The sequence below is a fragment of the Haliotis cracherodii genome, unplaced genomic scaffold (genome assembly GCF_022045235.1).
Source record: "Haliotis cracherodii isolate W230 unplaced genomic scaffold, xgHalCrac1.p SCAF_4, whole genome shotgun sequence".
Lineage (NCBI taxonomy): Eukaryota > Metazoa > Mollusca > Gastropoda > Lepetellida > Haliotidae > Haliotis > Haliotis cracherodii.
In genome coordinates this window covers 34,823,015-34,849,261 of record NW_027266297.1, presented here as the reverse complement: position 1 = coordinate 34,849,261, position 26,247 = coordinate 34,823,015, and the positions used below count along the sequence as shown (strand labels likewise).

At 39.4% G+C, this 26,247-nt stretch overlaps 1 protein-coding gene across 13 annotated transcripts in view; it reads right to left on the bottom strand.

The window, feature by feature from the left end:
- LOC139480537 (receptor-type tyrosine-protein phosphatase delta-like) overlaps positions 1 to 26,247 on the bottom strand; it is a 396,576-nt gene that overhangs the window by 64,802 nt on the left and 305,527 nt on the right. For 12 of the 13 annotated variants that reach the window (XM_071263629.1, XM_071263627.1, XM_071263626.1 and 9 more), the window contains 2 exons: positions 17,025 to 17,294; positions 14,597 to 14,884 (listed from right to left, as the gene is read on the bottom strand). In XM_071263629.1, the coding sequence (XP_071119730.1) occupies positions 14,597 to 14,884; positions 17,025 to 17,294 (558 nt within the window). The remainder of the gene's footprint in view (positions 1 to 14,596; positions 14,885 to 17,024; positions 17,295 to 26,247) is intronic. The other variant, XM_071263637.1, reaches the window with a different exon arrangement.

Genomic DNA, 26,247 nt, shown 5'->3' with positions numbered 1-26,247 from the left:
CTTGAGACTGGCATCTTTCTCTGCAATTCTAAGCCATATGCCCAAGTTTTAAGGCTCACCTTGGAGGGCGTGTCAAAAACACCATTAACAAATCCTTCTAAACTGTGTTTCATATTACATCCTCATCTGTCCAAGTTGAATATTTTTTATCCTCTAGACAACAACAAATATAACTTTTAAGAATTACTGGTATATATTTTTACAGCTGATTCTCAAGAGATTGATTCATTTAATGCCAGGTTCTGCTTGAAATGTCCATCCACAAATACTCTCTCACATCATCTTCCACAAAACTCCATCTATACACACCATCTTGTCAAGGCTAGAACATCAACTGAGTTTGGCTTTGTTGTGAGGCCATCATTTTCAACCTTGCTCCATTGGACATATGATGACATAATGTTCCACTTGACTGACAAGGATGAAAACACTTTATTTATGACGTTCCCTGATTGCATTGTCTTTGACAAAAACTCAACAGCTGCCCATTATAATGGTAGGACAATAAAAAATGGCGAAAGCTTTTGGGATCAATTAGCTTATTGTGAAAATGATATAAGTAAAGGAGCACTCTCCAGCTGGTCATGAAATAATTTGTCAATGATGGTTAATGGTTCTGGTACAAAACTATTTGTAGTTAGGCTAATACATTTATCTTGAGTTTAACATAATTTTCTCACACAATTATATGATCAATCTTAACGGGAACGAGGCCTTATTTTTTGTAGGTTTGAAAAGAGAGTTTCTTTGAGGTTTCAAAGCTCTACAGTTTTACAAGAAGGCAACAGTTTCAGCTTTATCACATGTTTGATCATAATTGACGCTGACTCAAGCGACAATTTAATGTAAACGCATGTAACGCGACACCACCTTTGAAAATGATCTCCCTTTTTCAAAGACTCCTGTCCATGTCACCAAAATTTACACCAAAATGCAGATTATTCAAAGCAACTTGGTCCTTTTATCAAGCTAATTGGATATAAGAGCATCTTTAAACTGGAAACAGCTATAAGTGGCATACTAATGAGGTACGAAGAGGACATCTTGTAAACTGGAACTATGTTCATTAAAATCTCAGTGGGAAATCGGCTGCTTCTCTAAGATGCAACATCTGGTAGACGCTTCTTCGTTATATCATTGTCAGGGAGGTATGGCACCAGATGCGAGCAATTTCCAAATTTATTTTTATTAATGTGGTTTGGTTTATGCTAATTTAGACCTTATTAAGTCTTACAAATGTAATTATGTGGTCCTGGAAACAATAGTGCTGTTTGGGGTTTGTGAGCTAGATTTATACATAGATGAAGCCAGCCTAATAGGATATTCACAACCATTAAAGTGTGTGTTGTATGTAGGTTTAAATGGCTGGTTTTACTAATATTGCACCTACTGAGGGCACAAAATGTGAGTGAGTGAGTGAGTTTGGTTTTACGCTGCTTTTAGCAATATTCCAGCAATATCCCAGCGGGAGACAACAGAAATGGGTTTCACACATTGTACACATGTCGGGGATTTGAACCCGGGTCTTTGGCGTGACGAGTGAACGCTTTAACCACTAGGCTATCCGCCCCCCACCAAATGTGAGAATGACAAGGGTCAAGTTGGTCGAAGGGGGGGGGGGCACAACCCTACTGCAGCCCACATTCCATACATACATCACTTTATTTCTAGAATGCCCCAATCCCGCATCAACCCTCTAATGTTACAACATCCTAAAAGACCACGTCAATTCACAACCTTCCTCTGGAAGATGTTCAACTCATGCATGAAGCGGACAATAACCAAATGCTCATACTTATCTGCAGCCTCCAAACAGAGTGCAAGACATTTATTTTGAGAAAGTAAATGCAGGGTGCAGACGATCCATTCTTTAGGAGATGTTGGGTAAACTAGATCTCAGCATAAACAAACCATTAGCTCATCTTGCGGTGGGTCTGTGTGAGAAGACTCACAAGTGGAAACCAGAATAACACAGTAGATGTCGCAGTTAAAGATGGAAAGATGGATACACTGGGAAAACAAACAACGAGCTGTTCTCCTTCCAGATTAGTATAAAAAACATTCAGTAAAAAGCCTGCGCTTTTAAATGCCAACAGACTTGCCAAAATGGCGAAATTAGACAGCTGTCCAACCAAACACCAGAGTAATGAATTTCATTCCACAAACAGAAATATATGAAATCTACGTTGACTATCCTTAAATTTTCATATTCTGAACTATTCTGAAATATATCTCAATATCTGAAACCCTTACAGAAAAGAACCTTGCGGTGAGGTCACTATAAATTAATTACTTGTTAAACAAATAATTTGGCTGACATATGGCAACACACATGTCATCTGAAAACATTTCTCTTGGTAGTTTAGGGCACCTTATATATCCTTTATTCAATACCGTAATTGATATTATTCATCACTCATGAATAAACATGTGGGGTTAATAAGAGTTCAGCTTTTTTTACATTCATGAATGCCTTACGTCAATGATGAAGCAGTGTGGAAGAATAAAGATCCAACTTGTTTATTTTGAAAAGTTTGCTTCCCAAAAGCCCAGCACTGTTTCGAATACAAACAAAGGTAGATATTCAATAACAAATAATCATTTTGTAACCACTTAAGACTCATGCATCAAGTTTCAACTACCCTGAATGCACTTACTAATTATGATCAGAAGGTCAAGATAAATATGAACCCGATTTTAACATGTTTACCTTCAGCATTAGGTTAAATAGTTTTCAATACATGTTAATTGCTAAAATGGCCTTAAGACACAAACAACAACCAGACAAAACAATAAAATGTCTGCTGTTGTCTGAATGGTATATATGTGCCTATACTGACTTGCCAATTCATTCATGTTTTCAGTTGAAACCTTGGCTTCATGTGATGAAGTGACAACACTGGCAGAAACAGAACACACAAACACCTCTGAAGACCAATTACACACCTGTCCACACAATATACATGTTCAAACATTCATGAAGACCCATCAGGCCATGCAACATGTGTAATTATCGCTCGGTATGCCAAAGGAATCAAACTTGCCTTTTTTCCTGCCCATGAAAACAAGAGAGATATTTATCCAGATCAGTCTATCATCAACTGTAAGAGATACCGAAGTTCATTCTAGCAAGGGTTAGAGAGAAGTTCAGTTTCCTCCAGCCATCTACAGGCTCCAAACACCTTTCCCATCAATTCCTGCTGGTGCTTCAACAATATCTTATTGGAGGATCATTTTCACCAACAATTCCTACCGCCCTTAGCAGCTAATTAAACAAGGTGGATTTTTTTCTGGCTCAACTGTCTTGGAAAGAGTAATGTAAATATTCAACACTGTTCCACCCCCCACCCCCCACCCCCACATCCCCCAAACAAATGCATTCTGTCATTGACAATCATCTGGAGGGTTATCGATATTAGTAATAACATCCAGATGACAGGTGGACATGTTTCAGTTTTAATAGCCATTTCTGCAAGTAGCAAATCAGATTGAAGAAATCCGTCCCTGAAAGTGATTCTTCAAAAACAGAAATAGGCCCAAGCCTTCATAAGAATGACCTGCTGATGAGCTTGTGATTTACTTTCATCGATCAATGAAGTACAAGTACATTATTTTCCGAATATCAGTGATATAATATAACCATTCAGGACCCAGGGGACAACTGGAGACATTGCTGGGATAGCCTTGCTCCTAGGCTTGTCTGAAGGAGTGAGTGAGAATGGTTTTATGCCACTCTTAGCAATATTCCAGCAATACACCAGAAATGGGCTTCAAACATAGTAACCATGTGGGGAATTGAACCCGGAGTGAACGCGTTAACCATGAGGCTACCCCACAGCCCCTTGACTGAAGGAGGAAAAACCTGTGTCATTACGGTTATTAAAACTTGGTAATTAGCCTAAAGACGTCAGTCTTCTATTTGGAATTAAATTTCTTGATTTTATCCAAATTTAACTTTTTTTAAACTTTACTTTAAATTCAAAGAAAAATGAACTGTGAATGTTAGATTAACTGATAATGCCTGTAGAGACTTGTGCAAGTGTATTTCTTGGGAGTCTGAGCTCATCAATTTGAGTGTGAGGGTGACTGTGTCACACCGGATACAATTTCTCACTGATCCTAGCGGCTTACAAGAAGTGACATAACCCATCTGGAAGCCATGACCTGGTACTCTGTGTGACAGAACACAAGTTACTAGGTACACCTTCAAACATGCTTATTAGCGCTATTGTCATTCACACCCCCAAAACAATTTCTCGGTTATCAAAGACACTGATGCTGTTTTCTCCGCGAGGTATGCTGAGGGTGTATCACAGCTTTTTCTCTCCTGAAAATGCAGTCCTGACATTTCCTCCTTTGTTTTTAGGTTCATATTTTACAAAGTGTTGAAATCCGAGCTGATGCCAGTATGTGATGGATGATGCTGCAGAATGAACTGTGTATCTGGCTGCTAACAGGGGAACAACTGATCCTATCTTGCAGGTGCTTCAGGGGAACACTGAGAAGAACTTGTTGCCATACAATTTACGGATCGAAAAAGAACATGCTTAATTGTTGTTTAAAGCCGCAGTCCTTAATATTCTAGCAACATGATGGCTGCCATAATAACTGGGTCTGGATCAGATAAATCGGTGGTTACATAAAGCCCTTGCACTCATTATGAAATGTTGATAATTTGGTTAATTTCTGGAAAGTTGGTTTACTCTAATTGATAATGACATATCAGGGTTAACTTATTTTGGTAATATGATGGTCAAGTGCATTTGTGATTAAACATTTCTGGAGATGGAGAGCGAGTGGGTGAGTGAGTTTGGGTTTACGCCGCTTTTAGCAATATTCCAGCAATATCACGGAGGGGGGCACCAGAAATGGTACCCATTGTACCCATGTCGGGAATTGAACCCAGGTTTTTGGCGTGAAGAACTAACACTTTAACCACTGGGCTACCTGACCACCTCTGGAGATGGAGAGATCCCTACCATACATTTACTTCTGAATTACAGTTGAGACTGGAGAATATCAGAACAAAGTGGCTCTTTTAGGGCACTGCCATTTGATTTAACACATATGTGCACCCAATGGATACAGCATAATAAACTCTACTTAAGTCCCTTCATTAAAAAGCAAACATGAAAGGGATAGGTTAGGGCCGGCCCCACAGAGTAGAAGTCCTGCACACATGCATCCCCGCTTTCACACCATCACTCTTCAACAGTTGACGGCCTGTCATGCTTCCCATCAAGCCACAGTAACGTCATGTGACAGCAGGCTTACGTTCACACCATATCGCACCTGAAGAACCTCCTCCTGTGGTATCTATCACAACATCATCCAGGTCACTACTGGCAATGCTGTATCACAAAACAACGCAATGTCCCACTATCTGTAACGAGACACGATTTATGTCGCGCCTCATTGACAACAAATTGAATCTTGGTCCAGGTTCTTAGATGGCAAAGACATTTTCAAAAAGTTTCTTGGAAGTTCTTTGGAGGTTAAATGGTATGACACCATCTTATGCATGTTATGTGGATAATGTTTTTTGCTGATAATTAACATCTGGTTATGAAACTGAACATTTCTATGATGACCATTCATTCCTTTTCTTTCATTTGCTAGGCTTTAAGTTGATTCAACATGACTCAGGGGTGAGAATTTTCTGCAGATACCCAAATTTTCCACCAATTTTAGTGACCCAAAATTTGTTTAAATCTGATTGCTTCAGGGGGTCCATAAACACCCCCAAATTATGGATCACACTCCATTGAAAAGAAGTTTCAGCTGAGAAGAAAAATATCCATTCTCATCCCTGATTACTTGGAAGCTTACACTACACCAATTCCATATTCCCAAAATATCCTTACACTTAATTTTCCTTTTTCATAAATGCTACATTTGCTATTTTCAACACTTTTCTTTAGAAACGAGATTGATAGAAACTGACAATGACACAAGGAGTGATTGTCTAAAACAGATTGGCACTGGCACAGACATCATGTTATCTTCTTCCACAGTGGGTGGTGAGCCTGTATAACGTATCCAAGGATCTTTCGGTCCATCTTCTAACCCATGATAACAATTCTTCATTTTCCTCTTCAATGGAGACAAAATAAACACAAGCCAAACAGACAGCATTCCATTAGTGGTTTGGCAGCCAACCCTGACAGCCTCTACCTGTTTTGCATGAATCTTGTTCTGGAAGCCTGTTGACAAGATGTATGACCACTTGCATGGAGCCAGTTGTGAAGTGATCCTTCCTGTGCTGGCATATTATGCCATGCTTTGTAAACCTTTTCTAATGAAATTATAAGCAGCAATAGAACTTTGTGTTACAGGGTTCAACAAGATGCTTAACATTTGTCAGTGTGCCAGACATTTCCGGCAGGTTGCTCTCAAATGTAGCAATAGATCAGTAACTTCCGCCATCTACTTTTAAAAAAAAACGCACCGTGAAAGGGGAATCAACGAAAAACTGAAAAACTACATCACTCCTAAATAGTTTTGTATCTAGTTGTAAATAAGTGGGAGCTGTTTAATCTCGCACTTCGAGACTAGTCTATTCGAAATTAGCAGAAAAAAACATTATCCAATACCAATAACGGATTAACAGTTCATTCCTCAAAACATACCGGAATAATTCATTCTATATTAAGACAAAATGGGAACAGCATGACTTTCATTTGCTATCAAGAAACCCACTCATATTTTCGCAAAATGTACCTAACTTCTAAGTTAATGCTTCATGGTAATTGAAAACATCTTGAGATTGTATCCATCCTGATTCTATGAGCAAAACTCAGTCCCTACATAAACATAATGCCATAATAACGACCTTTGTTAACTTGCCAAGCCCATGCTGTCAAACTGCATGTCTGCAACACAATCCCGCCTGCCGACAGCTTCTGAAGCCAATGACAGATGTATATACAGCCTAAATGGTTGACTTCCTGCCAAAATGTTTCAAAAAGAATTTACTATAACTGCACCTGAAGACTTCCTATAGTACATTATTACAAGGTTAACTTAACTTTTTAAAAGCGATGAGGTAAAATGGGGTTAAACCTTGAGTTATAGACTATTGCACTAATATAGCGACGTGCATGCACATGTGTGTGTGTGGCTGCTTACCAGTCCTGACTGATGCTAGTTTAATAGTGCTGGCCCACTGAGATACCATGCCACCGTTTAACAAGGTTACCCCACCCAGACACAATACACTGACTCCCAAGCCGACCAGTCCTCGTTTCATCCCCTTAATGCCGAGCACCACCAACCACGAATTTGGTTATTTTCTAAAAGACCCGACCAACATTTACCTCCCACTAGAGTGAGTGAGTGAGCTGGGTTCAAAATAATCTAGCATAGTCAGCATTTCCACATGCTACTGCATGGCTACTCATAAGTTATGTTTGACCAAATGTTCAAGAATGAATCCTCTTGTAACTGGTACATTGTTCATGAATGAAGAATAAACAAAATTGATGCAAGTTTGGGATAACTCAGACCCAAATTCATTTTCCGCCGTTTCTTTTTCTGCTATTTTGAGCAACAGGTTGACGGTTGTGAGGAAGAAGGTATGTTCAGCATGTGTAGTGTGCAGACCTGACATTCTGTCACCGGAGAACAAACTGACTTCTGCTGTATGTTGCTGATAATCACAGGGAACGAGGACCCTGCAGATAGGTTCATGTGCGTCTACTCACGTCTGCCACAGGTACAGAAGCCGTCTGCTATTTCCTCCAGGATAGAACCACATTGAGAAGGAAGACTAATCATGTCCTAATCAATACCATAGATTTCGGTTGCCTGCTACTTTGACATTTTGAATCAAACAATGCCACCATGCACATATATTCAACTTGCTGCATGTTCTCCTGTAACAGATTGGTTTCTTAAATGAAATTTATCTTTTTAGCATTTTCACTTCAAAATCACATCAAAAGAATTTACGTTATCTCATTAAGAAATAAATTTCAGTAAATCATTTTGAATTTGTCTTGAAGAACAAATATCTGCAATCCTTGTGCTGCTTTTTTGTGTGCATCATTTAGATTTCAGCTAGACATCCTCGAACAGCACCTCGAAGGATCATCAAAAGCCTACAGAATTTTATTCTCCTACAACTGAATATATCCACATGTTTCTTATCCATGTGTCTAAACCATTATGGACTGACCATCCTACAGTAGAACAAGAACTCTGATACCCAGAGGATATCCCACAATGTCTGGTTCAGCCATCAACCATATTGGGTGGTCTCTGTTCCCATTCAGCACACAAATTACAATGGTTGATCATGCCTACTGATGCTTTTATCAATAGGTGGAATTAATTAGGAGTGTCTTCAACAACTCATCAGCTCCTCTTTGACTCAAACAGACCCTTAAACAGTGGCAACAGATTTTATCTATGTCTGTCAGATCAAGACATCCTTAAACCAACGTTACCTCAGTTCTGCAACCACGATATGATAACACTGAGTGCAACAACCACTACAATCAGCCTCTCCTGTACTAGAGGTATCTATGGTCAGGACTGTATCTTAATTACCTACAACATATCTTAATTAGGCACATCTGGCACTGTCCTCACTGAACCATATTAAAGTGACCAAGTCCTTCAAAGATAATTATTTAAGAGCAACTTCTGCTAGACATTTGGAGAGGCCCAGACTCCTGAAACAAGACCAATGGTGCCTACATGATAGCAAGTACACCGGCAAGTATCCAAACCATGATACTAAAACCTCAGCCTTATCACCGGTGAAGTGGCTCCTTGTTAAAGATTCCCGGGTCATCACTGATTCTTTAGCTGACCCAACCCTTGTGGATAATTATTTCAAGAGGCACAATTCCTCCCTATTCCATCCCACATGAGCTTCTAGAAAGTAGTTTGCTCAACAAATGAATCTCCTGCTGAATAATGGCATTTACTTTAAAAGGTACATCAGTTCTTGAGTATCTGCACAGTTACTTTTCAAATAGCAATCCTTAATTCTTTCTGACTCGGAATTAATACTTAATTGTAAAGCTTTTGTTACTTAACAATTCAAAGGAAGATTACATGTCGGAATCAGGGCTAAGGGTTGCTTCTATAATAATGAAGATGGAAATACTGCTCCAAAGATCATTTCAACATTACAAATCTTTGATAAAGGTAAAAATCATGTGATTCTGAATCAGAAATACTATGACCATATACTGGCTATCTATCTACATGGCTCCTCCTGATGAAAACGCTTCCCATGATCTTACAATAACATGCTTGTGCAGTAAGGAATCCAGCTTCCAGTAGCCAGTTCAAAGGTATCCATTTCCTCCTTCTTACCTCACCATCAACCCTCACACCATTAAAAGTCACCTAACACTGTTATGTCTCCTTGTTATGAATTAAGCGATCAATGCTTTACACTTTGGGCCTGGGTAACCCAAGCAGTCCTTCATTTATGGACGAATAATCGATTCAGTGGCATGTTTACTTTCGCTGTAAGGTATAAGGACTGTAAGTGGTGAAAGTTTAAAGCAACATTGAGACAAGAATTACCCAAAGCCTCTGCATTTAAATGATGGGATAATTATTGATACACCGATGTCATTAGGATGTAAAACATATATAAACCAGTGGGGCATATACTTGGGCAAACATGATGGCCACTCAATGAACCAATGGCAACTCCTTATGTCTATAACTTTAATACAACACAGTATGAATCTGGCAATTATTCAATTGTGTAATCAGGAAGAAAAATTAGCATTGGTTTGATGGAAAACAAAATAGAGGTAGATCAAGACCGTTATATCCTGACATTCTGGAGCATTTAACTATCATTTTGTCAAAATTATATTTTTAAAACATTCCTTCTTGTAACAGGAGATATGGATGAGTGAGTAAGTAAGTAAGTAACCCGTCCTAGCAATATTTCAACAATATCAAAGCACAGGAAGGGAGTTTGCACTCTGGGATTTCAGCCAATAGTCCAAAGACAGAATTTCCAAGAGACAATTTCGGCTTAATAGACTCAGGAGCTTTTGGCACAAACTGGGTTTGCGTTGTACCCACAAGGGGAAATGAACACAATCTTGGTTCTAATTAACTAATGCATTAACTACTAGACTACCTTACCACACCTAGGTATAGTAGCGGAACCATCCATTTTTCTTGTTACCAGAGCATATGATAACAATTACAAGCACCAAAGGTTTACAAGGGTTAGATATATATACTTAATGGCTAATTGTAATACGGAACTGTCATCCGAGCCATCCCAGTCTATAATCAATGCCAATCCCCTGTGACAATTATAACGACCCAATTTATGGGGAATCTTTATTGTTAAGTAAACCTTGAGAGTACAGCAATATAGATTCACACGGAGATCCTCCGAGCTGTAGATCATGCACCTAGGCACCTGGGCGAAGAACAGCCATCATCAAGTCTCCTCACACCAGTCTTAATGAGGGTGGAACACGACAAATTCTTTACTTTGGTGAAATATTAAGAGTGTTGGGGCTTCTGAAACGCCTCTGGAACAAATAAAACTAACCTTGGCTCAGATTTTACCACCTAAAGAGTCATAAATTCTAATCACAGTGCCAACAGATTTCTAGAAGTGAACAATTTAAAAATGGCCACAATCTGATTCAACTTCATACAGTTTGCATGTTTTGTTTACAGATGTCAAGGAAACATTTGGGATCTGTCTGGAAGCAAAGGTTTAAAACCTGCTGGCCAATTATTAATGACCCCAGTGCCCTCATACATTATTCCTGCCAGACATTTGTCACTGTCAGAAGGCAAATTAGGTTCATAAACCACCAGATGAAACTTGGCCAAGACTCGTAAAAACATTATCCAAAATTTGAATCAGCTGAATGTCAAGCAAAATTTGAAGATTGTAAACAAGACAACAGGATGATGTTTATCTATGGAGTGGCCATGTGGCATTGTAATGAAAGATCCCTTGGGAGGGTGATAAAGTCTACCCCCTGGGGTGGGGAGAGGCAGAAAGCAGAACAGTGGGGGAGGGGGAGGGGACACAAGGGGGTCAGGGCTAATAATCCTTTCATGATGGAGGCAGGGGAGGGTGGAGTCCAGACTGGTGGGCAGGATAGAAGACATCAATGGAAGTACATCCAGATAAACTTGGGTCAGATTATCACGGTGGCTGGGAAAAGATGGCCCCATGAGGAGTGCTTCACTGATTAGGGAGTTCAAAGGGAAGACGCCGAGTTTGTTTTTAAAACCATGGGAAGTGAACTGAAAAGCATGAGATCCACAAGTCAATGGGATTACATGACAAGAGCATGGGACTGAATGGAATACATGAGTCTCATGATTCCCATGATTTTACATGGGAATACATGATTTCTCCATGAAATCTTTTAATACACAATAAATTCCATTGTTATTATGTAAAATAGAGCTAACTGGACATGCCTATTTTAACATCTAGACTGGTAGGAGAATTGCAGTTAAAACAGATGCACAAATTCCAGTCATAGTGCAGGACAAGCTGCTGTTTTTGTCCCTAAAAGGATTAATAGTGACTAAATAATACTATGTAGTAAGGGAGAGCATGGTAAGATGAGAAAGGTTCCTGTGCACAAAGCCATGTTGGCAGGTCCTGGTTGTGTGGTCATGTACAGGCGTTACAGTAGTCCATCACCTTACCATACAGATTACAATGTGGAATGGAGGCCAAGTTGGAGGGGCAAAGATTACCAAGATTCCCTACAACCAGTGGGGTACAAGACTTGATCAGGAACACCTGGGGAACTGGAACAGACCTGAGATGGTGCAGCAGGGGAGGGTCTGGGGGGGGACAGGGGGAGGGGGGACATGATACATGTCAGACAGAACATGGTCAAAGATAAGGCACCACTGGTGAATATAATAGGCAAAATAACATATTGTTCTTCATGTGAATTTGAGTAAATTTGAAAAATTAATGTTGGCAAGGAAATAATTTTGATTTTTAACTCACTGTTTTGGTACCTTAGAAAAATATTTATGTCAGGGTAACCCAAATGGTGTGATGAAATAAGAATATCCCCCCCTGGAGAGTGTAGATAAACAAGATGGGCTGAGCCTACTCCTGTGAGTGATGAGGGGATACTGCTGGTCAGCATCCTTTGATATCCCCCAGGTCAGGGGTAGCTGTGGAAACCAGGCACCGAGCACTGCAGGAGGGTGGGAGGGGCAGGGGTGGGGCTGGTCAGTATCCTTTGATATCACCAGCCTGGAGAGGAGGAGGGAGGTGGGGGTACAATATTGGAAATGTTGATATGTAAAGAACAGAAGCATTTAGAGACTACATGAACAAAAAACATTTTTACACACATGTATTTCATTATCATCAAACATGTAAGTTTTCCATTGAAACGGCTACTCCTATCGACCACCAAACAATGAATCGCTCATCTAAAAACAAAATACCTGACATATATCCAATATGACATTATCTATTCTTCATACATTGTTTTAGCATCAAGGCTTTAGCAATGCACAGCTCTACTTCTCCCACATACTCTATGGCATTGACCATTCCATTTTGCCACATTCTTCTCGAGAATATAATGGCGCCACGCTGTCAGTCATACAGAACTGAACCTACATAAACAACACATTCTTTACCTCTCTCTATATGTAAATGAATTCATTAGGTAAACACCCCTTCAACAAAGACAAATAAATAATGTACACTAGAAAACTGTTGGCCATGAACTAAAAACGAAAGCAAGCAATGTTGGTATCCAACTGTTGATAATGGCCCTACGGGGAGTGGAGCACGTACTGGCAGGTATGTTCAAACTCACTACAGAACAAACGTTATGGACTCCAAGTGTAACAGACAAGACACAACGAGGCCACAGGGACACTGATCTCAGACCATCCTAATTCCTCACTTTGTCAGATTAAATGAAGGCGGATGCTACACTTTATCAAGCAGATCATAAAGGAATGTAAACATAAAATCTCCTTTTTTTCCCATGTTCCATTAGTCTGGTGGTGCTTGTCTGAGAGGTAAATGAAGCGAAACTCGAACTAATGGATAGCTTCATCTGTCACAGTCCTGTGACTCTGGAAAATGGCCGAATCACTCAGCATACCTGCTAATGATGCCATGTTCAGCTGGATGACATGACTTCAATAGAAATCATTAATACTGATCTCTTACAGACCAATATGACTTTTAAGCTTAATTTTCATAATTGATGGCGATAGTATGAAGCTAATTGTTGCTTAGACAGAAATAATGGTATCTTGCTGTGTGAAGCTAAACTCCATGATAACAGTACAATTAGAATAGATTAGTTTGATATACCAGCCGTAGAAACTATCATTTTTAGTCCACTGGTCCTTATAACGACAACATATAGCAAAACCCTCAAAAACTGCAAATTTCTACTAGTCCTTATGATACCTTAACTATTGGATAGTTTGGCCAGGACTACAGGATGATTGACAATTTCTAACACTGTATCAACATAAGATAATAAAATAGTCAGACCTTTCATATGAAACCCATATGAAAGTGGTTCCATTTACCGGTATATTGAATTTTCAGAACCAAGGGATCAAAATAAAGCAGAACCTGTGGCTCTTTCTTCTGTCAATCAACAAACTCAAGGGTACTGTTTCCAAAAATATTGTGTAAGGAGTGTTTCGAGTTCCTTTCAAGCCTCAGGTTCCGAGTTTTCCAATCCCATATTTTCCCTGGCTTTGCCTTGGCCACTAATTTGGTGGAATTGATGCCATATCGTGAACAAGATCAATCTCTCATTTGGGTCACCTTCACACGAGACATTAGGACCCAGAAAAATTCTAGTGACATTTAGATTCGTCAACATTATGCCCAGTGGCCATTAACCTGCCTGAATTGCAATGCATACGACTTTCACGACTAGGGATTCTGGGAAATGGCTACGAGCTACCTTTGATGTCGACTGCTAGCTTTATCGTATGAATGCAAAAATAATGACAGTGTTCAATAATATTTTCATTAGTGCGAAAATAAAAATTGAACAGTGACCACAATAGTCTGTTGTTTAATGAGGAGTGCTATATTATTGTTCCCAGTCCTTATGTTATGAAATATTTAATGTGTCTACGATCTTAGGCAATAATTCTGTACCTGAAAGCAAGCATATATATATATATATATATATATATATATATATATATATATATATATATATATATATATATATATATATGCACATCTTTGTTAAAAATGTGACACTACATCGAGGTTGTGAAACGTTTGTATGAAATTTGAAAAAATACAACTTGGAAAAAAAATATAAAAGGTGAGTATCTAGATTTAACTAATAACATACATTCCAAATAAAACCACACAGTGATGTAAATAACGAACAATTACATGATCATCGAGAAAAATTTAAACATCACGAACACAAAGCAAAATCTCATGGTTAAGGTGAAGGTCAAGCAGGGGGGATAACGACAACTAAAACAGTACAAAGGGTGCAGTGGTCATGCCAGGAGAGTGGATTTGACAACTAAACAGAATCCAAATCATACAAAATCTCAAATAAAAAGAGGCCAGCACACAATATGGGGAGGTAAAACTAACCTAGTTCGCCCGTTGTCACTTCGATAGTGTCGCTAGGACTGCCACGACCTATGTTGGTCACAGCGATCACTCGGAATTCATATCTGGTGAAGGCCATAAGATGCCCTACTGTATACACAGGATTCACAATACCCGTTTTCTCCTTATAATCAGCTCCACGTTTGTTTACAGGTTTGTACTGCACGATATAGGACAAATCACCAGACGAGGCAAAAACATCCCAGGACAATTTGAGCGATGTGGCGGTAACATCGGACGCCTCTAGACCTGCTGGTGGATTCGGTAGTGCTGTAGTAAAGGTGGAAGACTTGTAAGGTTGGAAGAACACAATGCAGCATACTAAAATCCTCTTTAGTAAGTCACATTCAATGTTTAAGCTAGATAAGTGGTGGCAATGACCTCGGGGCGCCATGCTCCCACTCAGAACCTGCAGCTGTGGTGGTTAGAGCATAGCCAAGACAGAGAGTGCAGTTGGACGGACGACGATGCAACCTCGTGTAGAAGTGGTGGTGGTGGTGGTGGTGGTGGCAGAGGGCACCAGTGTTCACAACAATGAGCCACGATGCCACAGCATCAGAGACTCTTGCGAAAAATAAGTCATGTAACAACAACTAGAGGCGTACTGATGTGTGTTGGCTACATCAGTCTGGAACTGAGAACACTGCAAAATGACATGTGCTACTACCAGCCAAAAGAACACAGCTTGAGTGAGAGAGGGTGAATGAGAATAATCCTATAACGTGACGTTCGGTGGTTTGGTACGAGAGCACACAAAAAGAGAAACAAAGTATAATGATCCCGTTTTGAAAACAAAATTCTTAATCCAGAGTGCAGGTAAACAAGATCACGCTGTCACGTGGGCAGTGTCCGTGTAAACCACTGAGAAATATCCAAAGTTGATGGCAAAGTGAACGACTTGCTGTGAGTAATCCGTGCCTACAGGCTCAAATATGTGTTCCAAACCATGCACATGGAGGAGTTCATTCCAAGTCGAAGTCTGGTGCTGACAAGTGTATAGGGCAGGTAACTTATGGGCAAACTGTCCCTCTGCTACAGTGAGAGTGAGAGACGGCTAGCTAGGCTGGCTAGCTGTACAGTGCTATAGAATACTATCCTGCTTGGACTCTGTATAGTGGTGGTACCAAGCTGTGCAAACCATAGGCAGATCTCAAGAAGGCTAGAGTTTCACTCACAGGCAGAGTAAGCACTGAATCTACAAGTTCTCTATAGTGCCAGCCCATTGGATGGACTACTGTGTTGCGGCCTGTCTATCAAGGACTGACTCCACCCCCATTACATTGTTACCAAGGAAACATGCTCCAGCCCAACTCAACATATACACATTGCCAACAAAAATGATAAAAGCTGGGTGGGTATTTGAGGAATATGTGGTCCAGAAAGACCTTCAGATTTAAAATAAGGGCAGCATTTTACAAAACAAAGAGCTGGGAGGTAACGAAATATGGATATGTTATAAACAATTGGGTTGCGATCATGCATCTGTTCAAGCGATGGCTGAGTCAATCAATAATTTGTATGGCGAGAATGTGAGGGCACTGCTATAATGACACATCATGCAGCGCTGATGACAACACAGCCATACCAAGAGAAAATAATGAGGAATAAGTGGTAAATATTTAAACAGAACAGATACATCTCTCCAATACATTCGGATTTCACAGTTCAAACAGTCCAATTTCATTGCATGATGCAAAATTTTCTCGACACCTCTGGTGAAAATGTTCGACAAAAAGAAGAAATAATACCATAAGACCAGGAAAGATCTGTAGTACGGTAACAATTTAGGACAATTTTCCTAAAAATAATAATAATTTAAACACTTTCGGTAAAAAACAATCAGCTTTTAAGGAAGAAAAATCTTTCTATAAGTGTCTGGAATTTTTCAAATGGAAACAGGAAGTATATTTTTTTATTGACATGCAGTGAAATAGGCATCCGAATGGTGACAAATAAAGGTACAATGGTATCAAACAGTCATTTACACACTGAGCATCATTATCACACAAGATTCTCCATTCTAGCTTTTGTCTATATCAAAGTTAATGAGTGTCAGCACAGGCTTGATGCGAGGCTATTTACCGACGTATATATCTGCTATTTACATGCATCAGGGTCGTCTACCATGACACACTGTATTAGAGGGTAATGCAGTTAGTGGGGTGTTTACACACTTGGTAAATATGTGGATAACACTGTGAAATAATGGCACTGTTTTTATTACAATTGAAATCAATGAAATAAAAGTTGATTTTTAGAAGGATTTAAAAAGGATTTTAACAATTTTTTCATTCTTAATAATTTGTAATGCACTTTGCATATTTTCTTCATATACTGCAATGCCTACACAAGTGTCACCAGATTATTATCAAGTGCTGAAGCTTCAACAACAGACAACACACAGTCTCACCTTCCACAACCACTTGTGCCATGGCCTCGATGTTCCCGAGGTCAGATGATGCAATGCAGGTGTAGTTCTTGGACTTGCGGACATCCTTCAGTTGCAAGATGTTCCTACCGATTGGCAGGTCGTCTTCATCCGTGAGCTCTCGTGCCCCTTCCCGCCATTTTACAAACGGCATGGGTGAGCCCACAGCGACACAGGTGAGGTTGACGTCTGACCCTGGCATCACCTTGATGTCTTCGGGAGGTATTGAAAAGTGAGGTGGAACACGGCGAACTGAAAAATCAAACATAAAATTATTAAAACTGTCACATACAAGTAGATGGAAAATATAAACATTAAAGTTTTGAAAATCAAACCGTAAAAGAAAAACTGAAAGTTCAAATATCCTAAAAAATATACATTATGAAATAATTTTTTTTACAAAAATGACATGTGGTCGCAATACAGTCAAATATAGATACGGAACTCCCAAAATCACTTGTGAGTGCCAGGTGGCCTCTTCACAAAGCTGTCTTACCGAAGACAAATACAGTGACTTACAACTAACGTTACGCCTGCCATAAGAGCTATTCTTAAATCTGTCTCACATTTTACGGGTCTAACATTTTACAACCTCCTTTTTTTTTTACTTAATAATACGCCTGAAATAATTTGTAAACAAAGCTAGGATGATAGCCTTAGAAATAGATCCTGATTTTATTTAACACAGAATAAGGGGACTTGTGCATGTCTAAAATTTAAACAAATCTCAAAAAAAAAAGCTTGCGAGTTGAAAATCATGGATGCCTATTTCATCCTGGAAACTGAAACTCACGCGAGAGAATCAAAAATAGAAGTTCGTAAATATCCCAGATGCATGTGTGTTTCATAGACTAACATACTGTCTATGAAATCTTTTATTACACAAAACATTTCTCTCCTCTAAAATTAAAACAAATAATTTTCCCAAAATAATTCTCTTAATGCTGATTGTTAAGCTCCTATGGACTCACTGTTAGGCATACGTCACAACAGGTAAAGACAAGGTTTCAGCAGTGTTTTCTGTAATCTGTTGTCATGGTTTGAAAGTGCACATGGATTTTGTGTCAGAAAAGATACAGTAGACCTATACTGTCAAATTGGTTTCTTCAACATGCCGTCTTTCGGCTGCCATTGTACCTGTCGTAAGCCCCAAGGACAGGTCAAACCCTGTCTTAGTATTTCTTAAGAAAAATCTTTAAAAAAATTGTGCTAAGACAGCTTTGCAAATAGACTCAGCTAAGATGTTTTTTGTTATGACACCTTTACGCAAATGAATAGGCTTCGTGAATAGGCCACCTGTACATATTTCTCGACAGATCCATCAAGTAGGGATCTATTAAAGCTAAACAACAGAACTTTGATAATGTGGGCCCACAGTGCAGCACGCTCAGATACCATTGAACATCTTTATGGTAACCAAACAGGCACACTCAATTAGTTTATGACAAATGTGATCATATTGCAGCGAATGACATCAACCAATAATACAAGTGCATCATTACAATAGTGTATATTTCAATCAACACCTGCCTGATAGGTGAGGTGAAGTGAGGTGAAGTGAAGTGAAGTGAAATTGGGTTTAACGTTGCATCCAAGATAATTGAACTTATATAGCAGTGTGTGTGTGTGTGTGTGTGTGTGTGTGTGTGTGTGTGTGTGTGTGTGTCTGTGTGTGTGTGTGTGTGTCTGTGTGTGTACTAGTCCAGACTAGATTTATAGTGCTAGCTCACTGAGATACCATTCCACACTTTCACATGAATACCCCACTCAGACACAGTATACTGACTCCGTGCCGGCCAGTCCTTGTTTTAACCCCTTTTTGCCGAGCGCCAGACAGGGTAACAACAAGTACCATCTTTTACTGTCTTTTGGTATGATGCGGCCGGGGATCAACCCCCCGCACCTTCAGCTCTCTGGGCGGACACTCTACCACAAGACCACGGAGGCGGTCACCTGCCTGATAACTAAATCACAAATTTTATACACAAATTTGAAAGTAAAGTAGTGGCAACATACATTTAGCAGCCATTCATCATTCAACACAATGCCATTATGAAAAACAACTATTGTTCACATGCCAAGACTTAAGTGTGAGTGACAGGAGTCCTGTACTACTGCCAGTATAGCGGAAAGTCAGGAGGGGAGGGGAGGGGAGGGGAGGGGAGGTTTTGTAACAAGCATTATCGATACAGCCTCATATTTTCATTCAACATGTTAGTAAGTGACAGAATGGTTTCTCCAGTGCAGTTAGCAATATCAGAGCACAATCTCAGACATACAATCTAAAGGGCCATACAAAGATGGTAGCCCATGCCAGTACAGGAATGAGCGAGTACACCACAGAGGCAAAATATCAGCCATATCGCCACAAGAACTAATTTCAGATTTAGTTGAGCTGGTAGGTGTAAGGTATCGGTTGGTTTGCTCATACAAAATACCTCTTAAGACAAGCATAGGTTGCCCACTTCTAAACCTGAATCCCCATGGGGTGAGGCCGTACAAGTCAATGAGTGAGTGAGTACTGTTTCATGCCATTTTAGCAATATTCCAGCAATACCACAGCAGGCAACACAAGAAATGGGTCTCAAACACATTGTGTATTCCCCATATGGGGAATCAAACCTAGGTTCTTCAGGATGATGAGTGAACGGTCTACCCCACTAGCCCATGACACTCTAAGCCACAGACGACAATTCATAGACTGGGTACCAGTCATACTCTGCCTTCATTGTGATCACCCAATAGCCAATACGCCCTAAGTCTTCACCAACCCTATGAGGCTTGCCATAAAAGGCAACAAGTCTTCCCCTTTGACATACAGACAATGACATTACAGACGCCCATTCATAGACTGGGTACCAGTCATACTCTGCCTTCATTGTGATCACCCAATACCCAATACTCTCTAGGTATTCACCAACCCTATGAGACTTGCCATAAAAGGCAACAAGTCTTCCCCTTTGACATAAAGACAACCATAACATTACAGACGACCATTCATAGACTTGGTACCAGTCATACTCTGCCTTCATTATGATGACCCAATACTCCCTGATGAACCAGAGTCTGTTTTAACCCTTCAACCCATGTGATGCTGACTTCAGCATACAAAGTTAATGATGAGAGAATGGTTTAACCCTTTAACCCATGTGATGCTGACTTCAGCATACAAAGTTAATGATGAGAGTCTGTTTTAACCCTTCAACCCATGTGATGCTGACTTCAGCATACAAAGTTAATGATGAGAGAATGGTTTAACCCTTCAACCCATGTGATGCTGACTTCAGCATACAAAGTTAATGATGAGAGAATGGTTTAACCCTTCAACCCATGTGATGCTGACTTCAGCATACAAAGTTAATGATGAGAGAATGGTTTAACCCTTCAACCCATGTGATGCTGACTTCAGCATACAAAGTTAAAGAGAATGGTTTAACCACAAGGCTTCTCCTTTGACATACAGACAACCATGACATTACAGACACCCATTCATAGACTGGGGACCAGCCTTATCTGCCTTCATTGTGATCACCCAATACTCCCTGATGAACCAGCGATTGTTTTTAACCCATGTGACTTCAGCAAACACTGTACTACATCTGTCATGTACAGCATGCTGTTTGACCTATATAAGCTAGTGAATGGAATTCAGGATGTAATTATGTTATTAGGCTTATCACTCAGTCTAATGTGTAACTATTTACAAAGGTCGCCATATCAGTCTAACATGATGTAACCAAAACTCTTATAATCATTCAATTTGTACACATAATATTCAGGAAAAATATGAAATCAAACAATTAGATACTAAAATTAACCATTACAAAAAATAGTTTTCTGCAATTCACAATTCAAGTTCAAACACGTTTAATGTTTAATTTCTTCCTAACGACTGTTGTCAAATTCATTTTGTGATTATCTTCCTCAAATACCAATAACGCCTAACTTTAATCCTATTTTCCCAACAACTGCAGCTGATCAGGAGTTCTGCAGCTCAACATGTCCAAGCTGAACCAAACTGCAATAAATCACTCAATTTTCCCCAGACTTTCGGTAGATAAGGACAGATACGGACTATATGGTGCATTTACCATCAGCGAATTTCAAAAGCATTTCTGTAGTCCTTATCAAGTCATTGTTGATGGAAGTGCACCAACTGCCCCCCAGGGGACTATTCCTTGTCAAGGATCTCCTCCATGTGTTGAAGGGCTTCTGACCAGATCTACCATCAGAGTTTTGCCTAAGCTGTCACCCTTGTGGCTACTAAACATCACCTGGACAGACTTATCGGTAGACATTCTTGTAGGAAAGGGTCATCACAGTTCTCTGACTTCTATCCAGTCAGCTAACAGTGCAAGCGATCAAGGCGATGGCCTCGCTGACAATGCCAATGTGTCGACTTACTTCATATTTAACACATTTAGGAGATTCAAAATTTGTTAAAAAATTAAACCAATGAGGATTAGTTATGGAACTCACGGAATGGGTTCATGATGTGTAAAGGTTAGCTGCTTTTCTCAAAATACTAAAGGGGACGGCGCCCTTACACAAAGAATTTCAGCCACAGAAAAACGTGCCTTATTTTGGATTAAAAATATGTTATGAATAAATTATTTTACATCTAGATATGTTAAGACATACCTTGGTTGGACAACAAACACATCCAAATTACTATCTCACAACATCTGTGCAAACAGGATATCCTATACACATCCAGGTGTCAACTTAACACTTTCTGATATATCAATTAATAGGCAGCAGGTTAGACTCCCCCTACTTGATCCCCCCCTCATCACTTCTACCTGCTGCTACCCCCAACCCCATTTAGTCACCACTACCTGCTGCTACTCTGGCATATTTCAGTCTTGATGTAGATAACAATCAAACCCTAAATCACCATTTCTAAAACCGGCTTTCACCAAAGATTCCCAAAGATAATGCCCTTAGCTATCCAGTTCTACTTCAAAGAGGGAAGGAACTATTTAGTGCCATTAGATTTGCACATTAACTTATCACATTTCACAAGGAGGGACCTTAATGATAAAAAGATACAGCAGACTGGGAGCAATGGAAATATAGTACAGACCTGTTGATAGAAATACTTGGAAAAACAGTAGGGGTCTTTGTGCTTACCAAACTTGATAAATAAGACAGGTTTCAAGGGGGAACTGTGCAATTGATGTGTTTGAAATCAAAGTTCTAAATGTATATAAAACATGATTTAAAAAAATAATAATCAGGTATGAATATAAGTCTTTGTATAAAATAGCATTAAACATTATCTCTATAATGACTAAAATTTTCTGACTGGGGCCGTCCTACAAAGTGATCATAATTATTGTACGCATGCTCAGGTCAAATCCAGATTTATGACGTCTGTACTGAAAGACAAAGTCGACTGAACCCAACTGATCTATAGGCATAATTTCCAAAATAGATTCTCTTGGGCTATTACAAGCCAGGATTAACAGCCTGAGTAGCGTGGTACCTGGCTATAGGTGAGTCGTCCAGGGCTAGTAGGCTAGTGCTGACAGCGATGTCGAGCTTGGCTTTGACACTGATTTACAATAGTCAAAGAATGATATAGTCTGTATAATTTCATAAGTGCAGATTGTGGTGTAGAACATGGCGTTGCATGGATTTACACTGGTTGTAGTGTGAAGAAGTGTGGAAATTCACAAGTCTGGATCGCAATGTATGTTTAACACAGTTTTAGCATGAGGAACAGTCTATGCAGATTTCAATGCATACGTCGGCTTAGCATAGATTTACAACAGCCATGGCACGAGGAAGTTGGTGGATTTGGTCTACACTTTCTTCACACAAGAAACAGTGGTACCTACACATGCAGCTACATATGTGTAAAAATAGAGAGATGAGTATTGCTGACTGCTGCATAAATAATCTTTCAGACGTGTGTTGTACTCGTTGTGATATACGGGGATGTTTGACTGATTGGGTTCAACAATGGCTTTGCCAGTATTTCAGACTTATACATGTTCTTGTTTAACACTGCACCTGGCAATATTCCAGCCAAATACTTGAATCTGAACAAGACAATCAGGTGATTGATATTGTGAACAACACTCTACGCTGTCAAGGTACGTAGACAGATGCAAGTCACCAAGCCTGACCACCCCGTCCATTTGGTCTCGTCTTATGACCAGGAAAAGGTTGCTGGGGATTTATTGTAACCCATGATCCTCACTACGAGGGATATACACTGTGTGAGCCTAACTTGATGGAGGAACTGGTGTTTTCACAGAAAATCTAAAAGAATTTGTATGATTTTGAGAACACAAGTATTATGATTTGTTTGTTGTTTAACGCTGCACTCAGACATATTTCAGCTATATGATGGGGGTCTGTAAATAATCAAGTATGGACAGGACAATCCAGTGACTGAAGTCATGAACATCGATCCTCGCAATTGGGATACGATGACATACATCACCAACCAAGTCAGCGAGCATGACCACCGATCCCGTTAGTCGCCTCTTACGACAAGCATAGTCGCCTCTTACAACAAGCATAGTCGCCTTTTCAAGCATGGTCCTTGAGCATGGGTTGCTGAAGACCTATTCTACCCTGAATCTACAAGGATTATGATCAGGGTGAGCTGCACAGAGGAATCAAAGCAAGGATCCTACTTTTCACTGGTATAAGTAATGATAAGACTGGGTATAAAAACTCTTCTAATCATTTCATTAATCTGATGGATGATTACAGTTGTCTGTCATATCAAACTCCACTCCTCAGAATATCAAGATTGATGGTACTTGAAATTTGGAACTAAACCCCCCCCAAAAAAAAATTTAAAAAAAAAAAATCAACTTGACTTTATTTGTTCCATACATCCAGGTCACGGCTGCCAGTAAAGATCTGCTTCATCGGTCTAGTACCTTCCCCAGTATTGTAACTGTAGGATAATGGCAGCATATACAAACCTATGACATAAGATACAACCATGAGATCCAGCCACTACACAAATTACTAGAAATCTCGTGGGTGATTTGAGAGAAAGCCAGAAATGATTAAGTGTGGCTCATTACCTTCGTGTTTATATCACCGCTGATTCACACAGCAGAACTGGGTACTTTAACTTCCAGGGCTGTTGCTTATGTATTATCACAACTTTACTCAGAGGTAGTTGTTGGCCCAAGATAAAACATGTTGCAACTCAAAATTAAAAAACATTTTGACAGGTACTTGCGAAGTTAATTTTGCTTCAAGTGATGACTGAACTGTGAGATACATGAGGAGACGTACTAAAAACACCCTAACCCCCTTCCCATCCAACCCTCTCTACACACACTTACGCATCCAACCCTCACGACATGTACACCTAACAAGTCTCAAGCTCTCACCCATTAACCAAGAACCAAAACAGGCCAAACTACTGCATCTTGTTGAAAATATTTGATAAAACATGAATAAACCACACTTTCTTTTTAACATTATATGTAAAACATGTGTGCACCAAATATAGTGCTTCACACTGAAATTAATCTTGAGATGTCCTTGAAATGCGGATTTTATTTTTGATCACCTAGAATGTACAGAAACATAAAAGTTAAAAGAGGAGATCTACCGAGCACATGTGGACTTATAATGTCATATCATGAAAATTTGAGCCAAATCATTTTCCTTGTGAATAAAGTCTGTTTTAATCGCTGATATATCAGCATTCATTTCGAGCAGTTAACATAAGGGTGACATGATCCCAGACTTCTGAAGTTCCTCCTCTGTCTAAAATTAATCAGCTGGTTAACTACAACACCGACCTGATGACCAAGACACTGCCGATATGTCAGCAAGAAAAGGGACTCCATTCACCGAATACTGATGCCATTTGTAACCAGGGAGACGTCAGCATCTTGCTCTAAACCAATGAATATTCCCTCAGTCTGAGACCAAGGCTTCTCTCAAGACAGGAGATTAGCCCAGTCTTTTGGCTGGGGGAGACAAGGGGATCAGTGGTGTGGGGCAGGGAGGGGGAGGGGAGGAGGCAATGTTAGTCACAGTCTCCCATGGTGACCCACCAGTTCTGGACATCCAGGTCACTGTCCTATTGCCATGGCTTGGGGTGATGGGACATTGTCAAAACATGTGAGTCAGGGTCAACTGACTAGTGTACAGCAAAAAGCCTATGAAAATGAAAGTGTGACGTAAATTCACCATGAAATACTGGTTTCATAAAACAATAAATGGTAAAAGTCGAAAAAACAAGTAACCAATAATAGATGTCTTCTTTGGTCCACAAGGTGCTGTATACTGCATTGTCATATTAACGATAGTTTTGTTCACGATATCAACAATCAAGCTACCTTCCAAATCAATGGAATGCCAAGGTTTGCTGAAAATGGCTCGACCTACTGAGGACATAAATGTCTTTTGCTTGGTTTACAGGTCGGCCAAAAATAAAAATTGTAAATTCAGAAGAAGAAAAAAACCAACAAAAATGACAAGGTATATTTTTTAAACCGCACACAGAAAAGATGGCTTTATATAGCTTTAACAGTAACAAAGACAATGAAAGGCTGCAGTCAGATGTTATACTGTTTTTATCGCCTGCCGATCAAAATCAAACTTTAAGATGATATAAAAAAAGTTCACAACAATGCATTTTTGTTGTTTAATTTTTCACAACCACCAACCAAATATTTCCTGATCAAATTTTAAAAACATTTTTAAAATAAAAAGTCTGGCTTTTTAGTACTCAATATGAACAATATTATGTCTTTAACCTTATGACACAGTGTTCATTCTCTATAATCACAGTCTTTATTCCGGGAAGTACATCAATGTAAATATATATGTAAACGTAAATACATATTTGTATCAATAAAACATGTGCCTCATCTCATGTTGGCGCTGATAGCCTCTGAATCGTATGGTTATCCAGAATAACACTGGAACGAGTTCGGAATCTGTCACAAAGTGCTCTCTAATTTCTGAGTACATTTGAATGTTATTGTGATAAGAGAATTTCATATAATGTTTTTTCTTGTAAATCACTCAGACCAATCTCTTGGCAAAATGAGCATATTTTCCAAACTATTTCTCACTGTTTCAGTTGCGTAACATTAAATATATGATGCTCAAACATATTCCTGTAAAATAACGCAGAACCTTACTCCCTCATTTACTGTCACTGATAGATACTTAAATATTACAGACTTATCTATTTTTGTCCCAGACATTA